At 42.1% G+C, this 15,438-nt stretch overlaps 1 protein-coding gene across 1 annotated transcript in view; it reads left to right on the forward strand.

Moving 5' to 3' along the window:
- Nucleotides 1-15,160, forward strand: part of LOC112078434 (serine protease FAM111A) — a 15,646-nt gene extending 486 nt beyond the window's left edge. Inside the window, exons 2-4 of the mRNA XM_024144685.2 lie at nucleotides 5,066-5,109; nucleotides 7,357-7,419; nucleotides 13,079-15,160. Coding sequence (XP_024000453.2) covers nucleotides 5,066-5,109; nucleotides 7,357-7,419; nucleotides 13,079-14,461 — 1,490 coding nt within the window. The 3' untranslated portion in view covers nucleotides 14,462-15,160. The remainder of the gene's footprint in view (nucleotides 1-5,065; nucleotides 5,110-7,356; nucleotides 7,420-13,078) is intronic.
- Nucleotides 15,161-15,438: the final 278 nt, after the last annotated feature.

Genomic DNA, 15,438 nt, shown 5'->3' on the forward strand with positions numbered 1-15,438 from the left:
TGATTACAGATCACTTGATGTACTTTGCTGTTGTGTTCCCCTGATGTACAGACCATGATGTTCTGCTGTTGTGTTCCCCTGATGTACAGACCACTGATTTCTGCTGTTGTGTCCCCTGATGTACAGGCCACTGATGTTCTACTGTTGTGTTCCCTGATTGTACAGACCACTGATGTTCTGCTGTTGTGTCCCCTGATGTAAGGCCACTGATGTTCTGCTGTTGTGTCCCTTATGTAAGGCCACTGTTCTGTCTGAGACTGTTGTGGTTTATGATATGATATGTCTTGCAGTGATTGGTTAAGAGACGTCTTTTCAACCTAAAAGGTGTATTTTTCAACGTCTGTGTGTCGTACCGAGGATCCTTTGACTTTGTGCTCTCTTTTCAGCGGTAGATGGTGGATCAGGCTGCAACAAACTAGGAGTGGTTCATGAATTGAACATCATTTAATGGGACTCAACAGAAAAGTTTACAGCGTGACAAAAAGAAACACATCACATATCAATTATAAATGGGTTCTCACTATAAGAGTAGACTAGTTATGAAGATCAAATGTGATTTGGAGGGGGACACATTTTAGATACGGATCTCTTCCCCTTTGTTTCAGAACATTTTGTGAAATAAATTTCCACCTGTACATGTATTCACCATTTTTAATTGTATTAATATAATGACCTGATGTAAAGACATGAACATAACAAGACCAACCGTCATTGTAATTAGCAATTCACAATTGGCCAGCGTCATCGGGTTTAGGCCCAGCGTCATCCGGGTTAGGCCAGCGTCATCCGGGTTAGGCCAGCCCATCCGGGTTAGGCCAGCGTCATCCGGGTTAGGCCCAGCGTCATCCGGGTTAGGCGTCATTGTATATTCAAGGAATTTGTTCTGTAACTTGACTTAGCCTAGTTTTACATTTGCAATAAAACATTTTTTTTTTTTTTTTATTTTGCACTTTGATGACAGCTTTGGCTTATTCTATTCCTTATTCCCTTGAGATGAGTCAGGTGTCTAAAACATTTTGACGGTGTGTGTATTATGTATTGCGTACCTTGTTAAATACGCCTCCTAATCCCCCCCTCTTTCCATGCAGTAAGCATGAATCATTATCCTGTCCCCAGCCCTCACTTTCTTGGAAAGGTCCTGTCGTAACCAGACATCTGTTGGTGACACTGCTATATATGCGTACTGTACTATGAACGCCCCCCCCAATGGCAGTTAAGCATAACATTACCTGCCCATTACCTGCTTCTTGCCTTACTTCTGGAAGTGTCGCTGTTCCTAAATCCGTAATGTACACTGTTGTGGTGATTTTCACTGCATATTTATATCGATACTTTGTATTAAACGCCCTCCCCCATGCAGTAGCATAAATTTCTCTGCCCACTATTTTTTTTTTGTCGAAGCCTGTCTAACAGCACTTTGTTTTGTCTGCTTTTTTATTTTATTGTTTGTATTTTGCCTTTTCCGGCATGGACAGTGAGTCATTGAACATTACTCTCCGCCCTCAGTTACTTCTTTGTGCCAAAGTCTGTCTTTAGAGCGTAAAGCTCTGCTAATGTCTCCAAACGTGTTGGTGAATCAACGTAAGTGCCATATATTTAGGGTGCTGTATAAATTGTTCTCTTTTCGTCCCGTGAGTCAGAGCGGTAACTTATACTCTTTGCCGTCCACCTCTCAATCTTTTCTTGGAAAGGTCCTGTTAAAGATCTATAACCATAATACGGTTTTGAGGCAACTGTCTTGTTGGTGCTATATTATTGGTACGGGGTATGTGCGGTTATATTTATATATTATTCTTATTTTTGTTTTTTTTTTTGTATTCTTCGTTATCTCATTGTCGGTGCCTTTTACCTGCCTTGTTTTAACTGCTTTGGAATTTGCTTTAACCAAGAAATTAATTTTTAGAAGTTTTTGTTCAGTCATAGACTGTGTATTGTAAATACGTGTATTTAACGAATGTGAATGCCAAATGATTACTCAAATGTGAACCAAACAGTCTCTTATGAGACATGAATTGATTAAACTTGTGGTTATTACACCAACCCTACTAGTCCGTACAACTGTAAGAGGACGCATAGCTGTGTTCAAAAGACAAGTGTGTCAATTATTGATAAGGTTTTGGATTGATTACTTGTGTTATACCTCCTAACTACTTATTGTGTAACAACACAGGGGCAGTTGGTAATTCAATCTGGAAGTGCCAGAGTGCGCGCTGGGCAGTTGGTAATTCAATCTGGAGTGCCAGGAGTGCGCGCTGGCAGTTGTGTAAATTCAATCTTGGAGTGCCAGAGGTGCGCGCTGGCGTTGGTAAATTCAATCTTGGAGTGCCAGAGTGCGCGCTGGCATTGGGTAAATTCAATCATGGCTGAGTGCCAGAGTGGTTCGCGCTGGCAAGTTGGGTTAATTCAATCTGGAGTTGCGAGTGGCATGTTTGGGTAAATTCAGAGCAATTGTCAGAGTATCCTGTCAGTATATTCAGAGTGTTGTCAGCATTGCCCGTTTATGTAAATTCACGGAAGTGTTGTCAGGATTGCCCGTTCGTAAATAAGTGTCTTGGATTGAGTCTGATAAGTGTTGCAGATGCCGTTTGTAAATTCCATGAGATTCGTTGATTTCAGAGTTGGTCAGACCCGTTCGTAAAATTCGAGTTTGTTCAGATTGCGCCGTCTCGTAAATTCAGAGCGTTTCGCTCTACACTGGACGTTCTCGGTCGAGGAGTAGCGTTGATCTGAGCGTTCTGCCCTCACAACGGTAGTCAAGCACCCAAGCTAACTGGCTAACGATGGCTAGCTTGCTAGTTACTTCCAGACACAAATGAGAGAACACCTCACTCTGTAATTTTACTCACCCTAGCAGAGCTGGTAAGGCTGTTTTCATATTATCCAGCAGGCGTTGGTGACGGTAAGTGTGCTGTTGGCACATAAACTACGCTTTTTTGCCGACACCGGCCATATTCAACGTGTGTTGAAGTTCTTATTAAATTCAACAGTTATTCTGCTCTCTGACACACTCGGAGAGAGTGCTCTGAAATCGGAGTAGATAGCCAGAGTGAATTTACGAACGCACCGTTAATGTGACATTCAGGGCTCTATTTAAACAAACCTAATGCAATGGTAATCTCAGCGCTGGCGGAGCGTTTTAGGTGCGGCAGTGTGTCCCTAATATTTGTTAATATTTTCACAACCTGAAAAGAGCTTGTGTTTTCAACTAAAGTGCTGGGTTTTGCATTAAATTAGGCACAGAACATTACCATTACCCGACCTCTCCCAGTAAAACAATCTGGTCTGAATAAAGCTACTGACTCTTCTGTCTCACCATTCACTCCACCCTGACTACATCGCACCAAACGAGAAGTATCACACACCGGGAATCTTCCCCTCAACTGGTTCTCCTTCACATTTACAGCTCCCCCGGTAATCACTCCTTTCAAGGCGCTCTGTTCCTAAGAGCAAATCAAATAACCGATCTTGTCCCGAGTTGCGTGATATTGAGCGCCAGTCCCTCCAAGGCGAAGAAGTACACATCACAAGCCCACTACAGATTACCTTCTGACTCAACTCATTTTACACCACACTGAAACTACAAAGAACCCGCCAAAAAACAAATGGACCCGCAAAAAGGCCAGGATCTACTCTCCAAAAATGTCCCTCCTACTGGACCAGATTCTTCTTTAACATGTCCGTTTATGTGAGGCTCAGGTTCCCGAGGTCTTCACTACACCTTCCACTTCACTTAACTCGTCCTCACTCACTTCCATTTCACTTCCAGCCCTCGACATTGTGTTTCTACTTGAACCAGTTCCCCCCCCCACTTTCACAACAACTAGCCTACAGTCCGGAAAACTAAGCCTTGTTCTACTCGGTTATATTAACCGTACACCTTCACAACTCTCACATAACAGACTCGTCTACATTTAGCTAACCTCGTCCATTAACTATATATGTGACATTGTGATTGTACTAGTAATCATACCTGAAAACAGACAAAGAAAGACGGCAGGAAGAGCTACGTCCCTGTAGGCTGTCTCTCGACAAAGAATGAGGATTATACAGCAGTTCGTTCATAGAAGTGACCAGATGTGAGAGACAAAACGACCACTTTGCCTCCTACTACTGCAACAATAGGTATAATGCATTTCAATAGGAAACCACTGGGAGGACTCAAGTTATACCCAGATAGAATGATCAGAAATTAAAATATTCCTCTCTAAATAAAAGAAAAACCACAGTGACCATAGATTTTACCTGTGTCACAACGCAATTGACTGTCTTCCCTTTGATTCATTGTCTTCATGTATCACGATGTACACTACTCTTCACTGATAAACTGTGTTCTGTACAGTGTAGGCTACTCTTCACTGATAAACTGTGTTCTGTACAGTGTGAGGCTACTCTTCACTGATAAAACTGTTCGTTCGTACATGTGTTCGATCTACTTCGTTCGGGGAACACAACAGCAGAACATCAGTGGTCTGTACATCAGGGGAACACAACAGCAGAACATCAGTGGTCTGTACATCAGGGGAACACAACAGCAGTGTTTCTTTTGTTGAGCATCTACACATTATCCTAGAGAGTTACCAATGAAAGCTGTAGTTGCTAACAACAAAGGTTGAGATTGACTTCAGTGAAGAAACACCAGAATCAGAATTRGAACAATGAAGTTTGATGAAAGTAAAGTCTCAAGTCTTTGGCATTGTGTTGATGCTAGTCCCACTAAGATAGCCATCACAGACMTCTGTTAATCAATCAATTCCTTTYTTGAATGAATTGTTTTCACTTGTGTCTGCCAGTCACTTCTAATTGGAGAATAAATAAACCTACAAGCTGTAGGATACTATACAATCACAACTTACTTTGCAACTAGTTGGAGTCAACTTAACTCATTGAGTGCCATTCGGAGCTGGCAATACAGTAGGCTTGTTGTGTCTATTTTACAAGCCGAAGACAGAAGAAAGGTACTGGTGTATCTTGCAGTATTTTGCTCTTTATTAAAAACCCTGCAACCTACCTGTTATTGTCAACCATAAATTATCAAATAATATTTTTTTGAATAATGATTTCACAGGTCMAATRGCAGCCATGGTGAAATCTGAGCCTCTTGACAGCAATGTAAGTWAATACATGTATTTGTGAAAAATAAGTAATTTTTTGTTTTAGTTGCAATCTATGCATGCCTTTTGATGGGTCACATAATAAAAGCATCATATTKACTATTTTTGATCAAATYAAAGTTGTTGTTCAGGATGCCTGATATGAATGACAACTAGCACTAGGCTACCTGCCACCCCAAACATGACCAAAAGTATGTGGACACTGCTCATCGAACATCTCATTCAAAATCATTGCATTATATGGAGTTGGTCCCACCCTTGCTGCTATAACAGCCTCCTCTTTTGCTGAGGCTTTCCAAAATGTTGGAACATTGCTGCTATAACAGCCTCCACTCTTCTGGGGAAGGCTTTCCCAAAGATGTTGGAACATTTCTGCTAATAACAGCCGTCACTCTTCTGGGAAGCTTTCCACTAGATGTTGGAAAGCATTGCTGCAGGGGATTGCTCCATTCACCACAAGAGGCATTAGTGAGGTTGGGCGCTGATGTTGGGCGAGTTAGGCCTGGCTCGCAGTCAGCGTTTCCAATCTCCAAAGGTGTTCGATGGGGTTGAGGTCAGGGCTCTGTGCAAGCCAGTCAAGTTCTTCCACACCGACCTCAACAAACAATTCTCTGATTTACCAAGCTTTTGTGCACGGAGGCATAGTCATGCTAAAACAGGAAAGGGCCTTCCCTAAACTGTTGCCACAAAAGTTGGAAGCACAGAATTTCTAGAATGTCATTGTATGCTATAGCGTTAAGATTTATCTTCACTACGCCGAACCATGGACAAACAGCCCCAGACCATTATTCTTATTCATGTTTAGGTAAGACCAGATGCAGACGATGTAGAGTAACAAGACTTTTTACAACACAGGGGCAGGCAAACAACAGGTCAAGGCAGGCAGGGGTCAATAATCAGAGAGGGCTGTAAAGGGTCCAGAATGGCGGGTAGTCTCAGGGTCATGTAAAGTCAGAACGGGGGGGGAGCGGGGGGGGGGGACAAAACGGCAGTCAGGCTCAGGGTCAGTAATCCAGAGAGGGTGTAAGGGTTTAGAACGGCGGGTAGTCTCAGGGTCAGTAATCCAGAAGGGGGGAGGTACAAAACGGCAGTCAGGGTCAGGGCAGGCAGTCTAAGGGTCAGGGCAGGCAGTCTAAGGGTCAGGGCAGGCAGTCTAAGGGTCAGGGCAGGCAGTCTAAGGGTCAGGGAAGGCAGAACGGTCAAAACCGGGAGGGACTAGAATACAGGAGCAGGAAAACAGACAGGAGCAGGGAAACAAACGCTGGTAGGTTTGACAAACTAAAGGAACTGGCAACAGACAAACAGAGAACACAGGTATAAATCCACAGGGGATAATGGGGAAGATGGGCAACACCTAGAGGGGGGTGGAGACAATCACAAAGACAGGTGAAACAGATCAGGGTGTGACAATTCTTCCTCCATCAAACTTTACAGTTGGCACTATGCATTCGGGCAGGTAGCGTTCTCCTAGCATCTGCCAAACCCAGATTTGTCTGTCGGACTGCCAGATGGTGAAGCATGATTCATCACTCCAAAGAACGCCTTTCCACTGCTCCAGAGTCCAATGGCGGCGAGCTTTACACCCCTCCAGCCAATGCTTGGCATTGCACATGGTGATCTTAGGCTTGTGTGTGGCTGTTCGGCCATAGAAACCCATTTCATGAAGCTCCCGACGAACAGTTCTTGAGCTGATGTTGCTTGCAGAGGCAGTTTGGAACTCGGTTGTGAGTGTTGCAACCAAGGACACAATTTTTACGTGCTTTTATGTGTTCCGTTCTGTGCGCTTGTGTGGCCTACCACTTTGCAGCTGAGCCGTTGTTGCTCCTAGATATTTCCATTTCACAATAACAGTACTTACAGTTGACCGGGGAAGCTCTAGCAGGTCAGAAATGTTGACAAACTGACTTGTTGGAAAGGTGGCATCCTATGACGGTGCCACGTTGAAAGTCACTGAGCTTTTCAGTATGGGCCATTCTACTGTCAATGTTTGTCCATGGCGTTTGAATGGCTGTTTGCTCAATATTATACACCTGTCAGTAACAGGTGTGGCTGAAATAGCTGAATCCACTAATTTGAAGGGGTATCCACATATTGTGGTGTGTATGTAGAAGGGTTGTCCAGATCCTTTTGGTCATGTAGTGTATGTGTATCCATATTATCATGATCAACATGGTATTTCATATTCTGAAAGTCCATATTGTATTTTCTTTAGAACCTTCAAACTTCTGTTATTTTTCTCTTCCAGAGTGATTCATCGCCAGATCAAAAGAGGAAGAAGATGAAGATGACTGAGCCTAATGATCGCATGGTAAGTATAATGTTTATAACACATTCATTTGTAATCAACCATGAAGTATTGGTTTGATCAATTTATGTTTTGTTTTCATTTTTTTTGTTTTCAATTTTCATAATAAAAGTAACAGATAATTATTTATTAAATTAGAGAAATGTATATTTTGTGGATAAAATCTTCTGCTAAATGGCATATATTATGAAAGCACAGTGCTAATTGAATAATGCATGGCTGGAAACATACAGAGCTGTCAGAAAGTATTCATACCCCTTGACTTATTCCACAGTTGTTGTATTACAGCCTGAATTCAAAATGGATAAAATGGTTTTTTTTCTCACCCATCTAAACACAGTACCCCATAATGAACAAGTGAAGACATGTTTTTCGAAAAATTTTACAAATATATTGAAAATAAATATACAGAAATATCTCATTTACATAAGTATTCACACCCCTTTGCTATTACACTCCAAATTGAGCTCAGGTGCATCCCATATCCTTTGATTATCCTGAGATCACTACAACTTGATTGGAGTCCACCTGTGGCCAATTCAATTGTTTGGACTTGATTAAGAAAAACACACGTCTATAAGGTCCACAGTTCACAGTGCATGTCAGAGCAGAAACTAAACCATGAAGTCCAAGGAACTGTCCGTAGATCTCAAAGATAGAATTGTAATGAGGCATATATCTGGGGAAGGGTATAAAAATCATTTCTAGAATGTTGAACGTTTCCAAGAGCACAGCGGTCTCCATCATTAGGAAATGGAAAACATATGGAAGTAAAACAAACTGATCAACCGGGGAAAGAAGGACCTTGGTCAGGGAGGTGACCAAGAACCCAATGACCACTCTGACAGAAATACAGAGTTCCTTGGCTGAGATGGGAGAACCTGCCAGAAGGACAACAGTCTCACAGCACTTCACCAATCTGGGCTTTATGGGAGAGTGGCCAGATGGAAGCCACTCCTGAGAAAAAGGCACGTGACAGCAGGCCTGGAGTTTGCCAAAAGGCACACGAAAGACTCTGAGTCATAAGGCAAAAGATTCTGTTGTCTGAGACAAATATTTTACTCTTTGGCCTGATGAGAACCTGCTTCAGAGTGCAAATGACCTTAAACTGGGGCGAGATTTACGTTCTAGTAGGACAATGCCCCAAGCATACAGCCAACGCTGTAAGCAACGCTGAAATGACTTCAGAACAAGAATGTTAAAGTCATTGAGTGGCCCTGCACAGCCAGACTTGAATCCCATTGAAATTGGTGGAAAGACTTGAAGATTTGCTGTTCACTTAACAGAGCTTGAGAAAATCTGCAAGAAAGAATGGGAGACAATTCCAAATCCAGATGTGTAAAGCTGATACAGGCATATCCAAGACGACTCAAAGCTGTAATATCCCCAAAGGTGCTTCTGCAAAGTATTTACTCAGGGGTGTGAATACTCATATACATGAGATTTCTGTATTTCATTTCAATACATTTGTAAAAATGTCTAAAAACATGTTTTCACTTTGTCATTATGGGGTATTGTGTGTAGATGGTTGAGAAAAAAACATCAAATGAATCCATTTTGAATTCAGGCTGTACACAACAAAATGTGGAATTTGTCAACAGGTATGAATAGAATACGTTCTGAGGCTCTGTAGCTCTAAATGTCCACCATGAGTACTCTCTACTCTCTAGCAGGAAGCCATACAAATAGTATGTACAGTTGAAGTCGGAAGTTTACCTACACCTTAGCCAAATACATTTAAACTCAGTTATTCACAATTCCTGACATTTAATTCTTGTAAAAATGTCCTTTCTTAGATCAGTTAGGATCCACACTTTATTTTAAGAATGTAAAATATCAGTATAATAGTAGAGAGTGATTTATTTCAGCTTTTATTTCTTTCATCACATTCCCAGTGGGTCAGAAGTTTACATTCACTCAATTAGTACTTGGTAGCATTGCCTATAAATTGTTTAACTTGGGTCAAACATTTCGGGTAGCCTTCCACAAGCTTCCCAGAATAGTTGGGTGAATTTTGCATTCCTTCTGACAGAGTGGTGAAACAGAGTCAGGTTTGTAGGCTCCTTGCTCGCACACGCTTTTTCAGTTCTGCCCACAAATTTTCTATGGGATTGAGGTCAGGGCTTTGTGATGGCCACTCCAATACCTTGACTTTGTTGTCCTTAAGCCATTTTGCCACAACTTTGGAAGTATTCTTGGGTCATTGTCCATCGAAGACACGTTGGCGACCCAGCCTTAACTTCCTGACTGATGTCTTGAGATTGTGCTTCAATATATCCACCTAATTTTCTTTCCTCATGATGCCATCTATTTTGTGAAGTGCACCAGTCCTCCTGCAGCAAAGCACCCCACAACATATGTTGCCACCCCGCGCTTCACGGTTGGGATGGTGTTCTTCGGCTTGTAAGCGGTCCTTCTTTTCCTCCAAAAATAACGATGGTCATTATGGCCAAAGTTTAATTTTGATTCATCAGACCAGAGAGACATTTCTCCAAAAAAGTACGATCTTTTGTACGATGTGCTGTTGCAAACCATAGTCTGGCTTTTTTATGACTGTTTTGGAGCCGTGGCTTCTTCCTTGCTGAGTGGCCTTTCAGGCTATGTCGATATTGTACTAATTTTACTGTGGATATAGATACTTTTGTACCTGTTTCCTCCAGCATCTTCACAAGGTCCTTTGTGTTGTCGGGATTGATTTGCACTTTTCGCACCAAAGTAGTTCATCTCCAGGAGACAGAACGCGTCTCCTTCCTGAGTTGTATGACGGCTGCATGTCCCATTGTGTTATACTTGCGTACTATTGTTTGTATAGATGAGTGGGGTATGTCGTGGTAATTTCCTGTATTACTCAATAAAGGAGAGAGAGAGAGACAACCACACACAAGTCAAGAGTTAAATTATATATTCCATCTTTAATAATATATAACCTTCACCAAAGCCCTTTTTTGACTCTCAGATCAATTCAGTGTCTATCAATGAATTCTCTGAGAGTGCTTACAAAACAATTCTTAGTTTCATTTATAGCCAAGTACACCCCTCTCAACTTACAAAGAACGTCTTACTTGAAAGAGGAGTATCCCAATGCTAGACAGCATCAGCTATAATCATTGTTCAGTTTGATCTCCCAAGACAAGGTTTCAATCTCATGCTTGGTACTTCACTGTCTACCAAAACATTTCCTCATCCAATGGCATATATCAACTGTCAATCCTAGATACTCCCAAACCTGGACAACTCACTGAAGACAGTGAGCCTCTTAGGTCATATACCAGATCAAGATAAGGGCAACCTCAGAGGGGACATACAATGGTTCCAAACACTGCCTTACTCCTTCCCCCACTGATATTCTACATAGCACCACATGGTTTAACAGATACATTGACATATGAAGACAAGCCTGACCTCTCCCCTCTCTGGGACCCAAGTGACTAAGTCCTAGCTCAGAAGGGAAAATGCAACTGCCAACCAAATAGTCCAAGGGCACCATTCTAATGACAAGTATCTCAGAAGCATATGATGAAAATAAAACATCTTATCAATAATACCCAACTCATTGATCAGCCACGACAGGTACCTTCAGGCGTTTGGAAATTGCTCTAGAGGATGAACAACGACGGTAGGTTTACATTTTTTTCTAGGTCTTGGCTGATTTCTTTTGATTTTCCCATGATGTCAAGCAATAGGCACTGAGTTTGAAGTAGGCTTGAAATACATCTACAGGTACACCTCCAATTGACTCAAATTAGGTCAATTTGCCTGTCAGAAGCTTCTAAAGCCATGACATCATTTTCTGGAATTTTCCAAGCTGTTAAAGGCACAGACATCTTAGTGTATGTAAATTCTGACCAACTGGAATTGGTGATACAGTGAATTATCAGTGAAATAATCGTCTGTAAACTATTGTTGGAAAAATTACTTGTGTCATGCACAAAGTGATGTCCTAACCGACTTGCCAAAACTATAGTTTGTTAACAAGAAATTTGTGGAGCGGTTGAAAAACGAGTTTTAATGACTCCAACATAAGTGCATGTTAACTTCTGACTTCAACTGTATGGAGGCAATACAAAATTAGCTATTTTTGAGTATATTGCTTTTAAGTCATATAAAATTAAAAACATGTTTTTTGCGAGTCTACAATATAATATTGAATAAATACTATAGATATGAGTAAAATAAGTGCATTGCAATTTGTTTATTTTTGTGTAGTCATGTATATTCAGTGTACACCTATGTGTCAATGTAAGTGTACATACATTGCCTTCGGAAAGTTTCAGACCCCTTGACCTTTTCCACATTTTGTTACGTTACAGCCTGATTCTAAAATTGATTAAATTGTTTTTTTTCTTCTCATCGATCTACACACAATACTCCATAATGAGTGAAAATGTTTTTCGAAATTGTTTCTAATTTATATAAAAGAAAACGGAAATATCACATTACATAACTATTCAGACCCTTTACTCAGTACTTTGTTGACCTTTGGCAGCGATTACAGCCTAGAGTCTTCTTGGTATGACGCACAGCTTGGCACACCTGTATTTGGGGAATTTCTCCCATTCTTCTCTGCAGAGCCTCTCAAGCTCTGTCAGGTTGGATGGGGAGCGTTGCTGCACAGCTATTTTCAGGTCTCTCCAGTGATGTTCGATTGGGTTCAAGTCCGGGCTCTGGCTGTGCCACTCAAGGACATTCAGGGACTTGTCCCGAAGCCACTCCTGCGTTGTCTTGGCTGTGTGCTTAGGGTCGTTGTCCGTTGGAAGGTGAACCTTCACCCCAGTCTGAGGGGCTGAGCGCTCTGGAGCATGTTTTCATTAAGGATCTCTCTGTACTTTGCTCCGTTCATCTTTCCCTCGATCCTGACTAGTCTCCCAGTCCCTGCCGCTGAAAAACATCCCCACAATATGATGTGCCACCACCACAGTGCTTCACCGTAGGGATGGTTCCAGGTTTCTCCAGAAGTGACGTTTGGCATTCAGGCCAAATAATATTTTTTCTCATGGTCTGAGAGTTTTTAGGTGCCTTTTGGCAAACTCCAAGCTGGCTGTCATGTGCCTTTTACTGAGGAGTGTCTTCCATCTGGCCACTCTACCATAAATGCCTGATTGGTCGAGTACTGCAGAGATGGTTGTCCTTCTGGAAGCTTCTCCCATCTCCACAGGGGAACTCTAGAGCTCTGTCAGAGTGACCATAGGGTTCTTGGTCACCTCCCCGACCAAGGCTCTTCTCCCCCGATTTCTCAGTTTGGCCGGGCGGCCAGCACTATGGAGAGTCTTGGTGGTTCCAAACTTCTTCCATTTAAGAATGATGGAGGCCACTGTGTTCTTAGGCACCCAAGTGCTGCAGAAATGTTTTGGTACCCTTCCCCAGATCTGTGCTTCGACACAATTCTGTCTCAATTCTGAGTCTCATACCAAAGGGTCTGAATACTTATGTAAATAAGGTATTGCTGTTGTTTTTTTCTCAATAAATTTTTAATCATTTCTACACCCGTTTTTGATTCATCATTATGGGGTATTGTGTGTAGATTGCTGAGGATCTTTTTTATTTAATACATTTGAGAATAAGGCTGAAACATAACAAAATGTAGAAAAAGTCAAGGGGTCTGAATAATCTCCCAAGGCAGTGTATGCGCATTCATATTAATGTCATTTTCATTGATTTCAAGACRGTGGAGACGGCACTAACAAGAGATGGACGCTTCCATGACAATGTGTTCATTCAAACTTTCACTCTCGTTGAATCGGAATCAGATCAACCGAGGTATGTTGAGATGAATGTACTAGTTGACTGTCTGGATAAACAAACCTTCAAAATGATCCTGGAAGAGAGAAACGCCACACAGGCTCCAACTGCCCCTCCACAAGCTGGCTCTAACCTTCAGAAAGAAGACGAGACTAACTCCATACAACTCCCCATGTCTAACACAAGCATTGAAACATCAGCTGCAGGGGAGCCCCCCAAAAAACAGAAACATTCAGTCACAGTGCCAGATTCTGCTGAGACTTTGAAGATTCTTCGCCACCAGTTTGCTGATTTTGTGAAACAGATGAAGAAGAGGTACTATAAGAAGAAATATTCTGGGGTACTAAGTCATTTAAGGGGGGAATTTGGAAAGAGCACCAAGGGGTTCTCTGAAGTCTACACAGTTAAGAAGCTGATGGAACTGAGTGACTCAGTCTGTATGATCATTGTCGAGGGGGTCAAGCAAGGCACTGGCTTCTTGCTGTTTGATCATTACATTCTGACAAATGCACATTTGTTTATTAAAGATAAAATCGCGTATGTTGATAGAAATTACCAGATATTAGCCAAAGTAACTGCCACATTCAACAAAGAAAATCCCAATGGTTCAGGTGTGAAGGTGATTGAGGTRAAACCAGAGRTCATTGACTTTCAATKGRSWKWTGWCRMMTRYRRWCGACATGTGGACTTTGCTGTACTAGAGCTTCAGGACGTTGACACCTCCACCGGTCTTCTCTGTAGATCTAGCCCAGATCCAAAGACAGGTAGAGTCTGTCTCATTGGACACCCAGGTGGAGGAGAGAAAAAAATGGACTTCACCACCATTATTGAGAGAGAAARAAGAGGTGAGGCTTTCCGAAGAGAGACTGGGAAAAATGACAGAATGGATATGCTGATCAATACATCCATAGAAGAGAATAGAGAGAAGTATGACATGCTCATGAAACCAGACAGCACTGAAATGACCTATGACACCTTTCTCTTCCATGGAGCTTCTGGCTCCCCAGTCTTTGATGAGTCCTGCCAGGTGATATCCATGCACACTGGAGGGTTTCCCTWCRAASATGAAGGAGTGAAGAGTGTGATTGAGTATGCCATCCCTCTCTTCACCATACTGGAGAACTTTCTGATCGAGATGATGAACAGAAACAATGTTGAAATACTGACCAAGTTCACCAGAGAAGCCTTGACAGGCCTCCATTCGCGTGATTTAATTTACCATTTTATCAGACACCTGTTAGAGGAATGGAAGCCCTCATTCAGTGCAGCCTTGACAGCAGTCTGGGAAACAGTTAAGAATAAATGAGAACATCTAAAAATGAAAAAACATCTTAGAACATGGATCATTTCAGAAAAGGAGGTACTGGAAAAGATTCAGAAAGCAGGATGAAGCTTTGAAAGAGTTCATGTTGGAAAACGATCTTGTCAAGTTATCCCAGACGATGATGATGATGTATGGTTGAGTAATGGAGATTGTGTTGCAAATCACATCCAGTGTATTGTATTGGGAAGACACAACTATGTCCATTTAGATAGTCCACCTAAATGACAAATGACACATTGGTTTCTTTACCTTGTAATGGACAAGGTATGACAGCAATCCATGCTTGTTAACCTGGCCACTGTTTTCAAATGCTGATGTATGTCTGTATGTATGTGCTCTAACCTATAGTGTCTTTCAGGCATTTCAGGGTAGATTACCTGTTCTCAACAAAGGTACTGTTTTTTTTCTCTGAAGACCAGCTTGCTCACCATCAGCCCTCTATATATCTACATAACACCCATACAGCCGTGTGTATCCCATCTTGCCTCACATCAGCCCTCTATATATCTACATAACCACCCCATACAGTCGTGTGTATCCCATCTTGCCTCACCATCAGCCCTCTATATATCTACATAACCACCCATACAGTCGTGTGTATCCCATCTTGCTCACCATCAGCCCTCTATATATCTACATAACCACCCCATACACGTGTGTGTATCCCATCTTGCCTCACCATCAGCCTCTATATATCTATACCTGACCACCCATACAGCCGTGTGTATCCCATCTTGCCTCACCATCAGCCCTCTATATATCTACCTGACACCCCATACAGCCGTGTGGAACTCGTATAAGTTTGTTATTCTATCATTTGGGCTCCTGATGGCACAGCGGTCTAAGACACTGCATCTCAGTGCTTGAGGCGTCACGCAGTACCTGGTTTGAATCCAGGCTGCATGACGATTGGCCCAGCGTCGGGGTAGGCTGTCGTGTAAATACGATTTTGTTCTTAA

This window comes from Salvelinus sp. IW2-2015, unplaced genomic scaffold, assembly GCF_002910315.2.
Source record: "Salvelinus sp. IW2-2015 unplaced genomic scaffold, ASM291031v2 Un_scaffold5683, whole genome shotgun sequence".
NCBI classification, from domain to species: Eukaryota; Metazoa; Chordata; class Actinopteri; order Salmoniformes; family Salmonidae; genus Salvelinus; species Salvelinus sp. IW2-2015.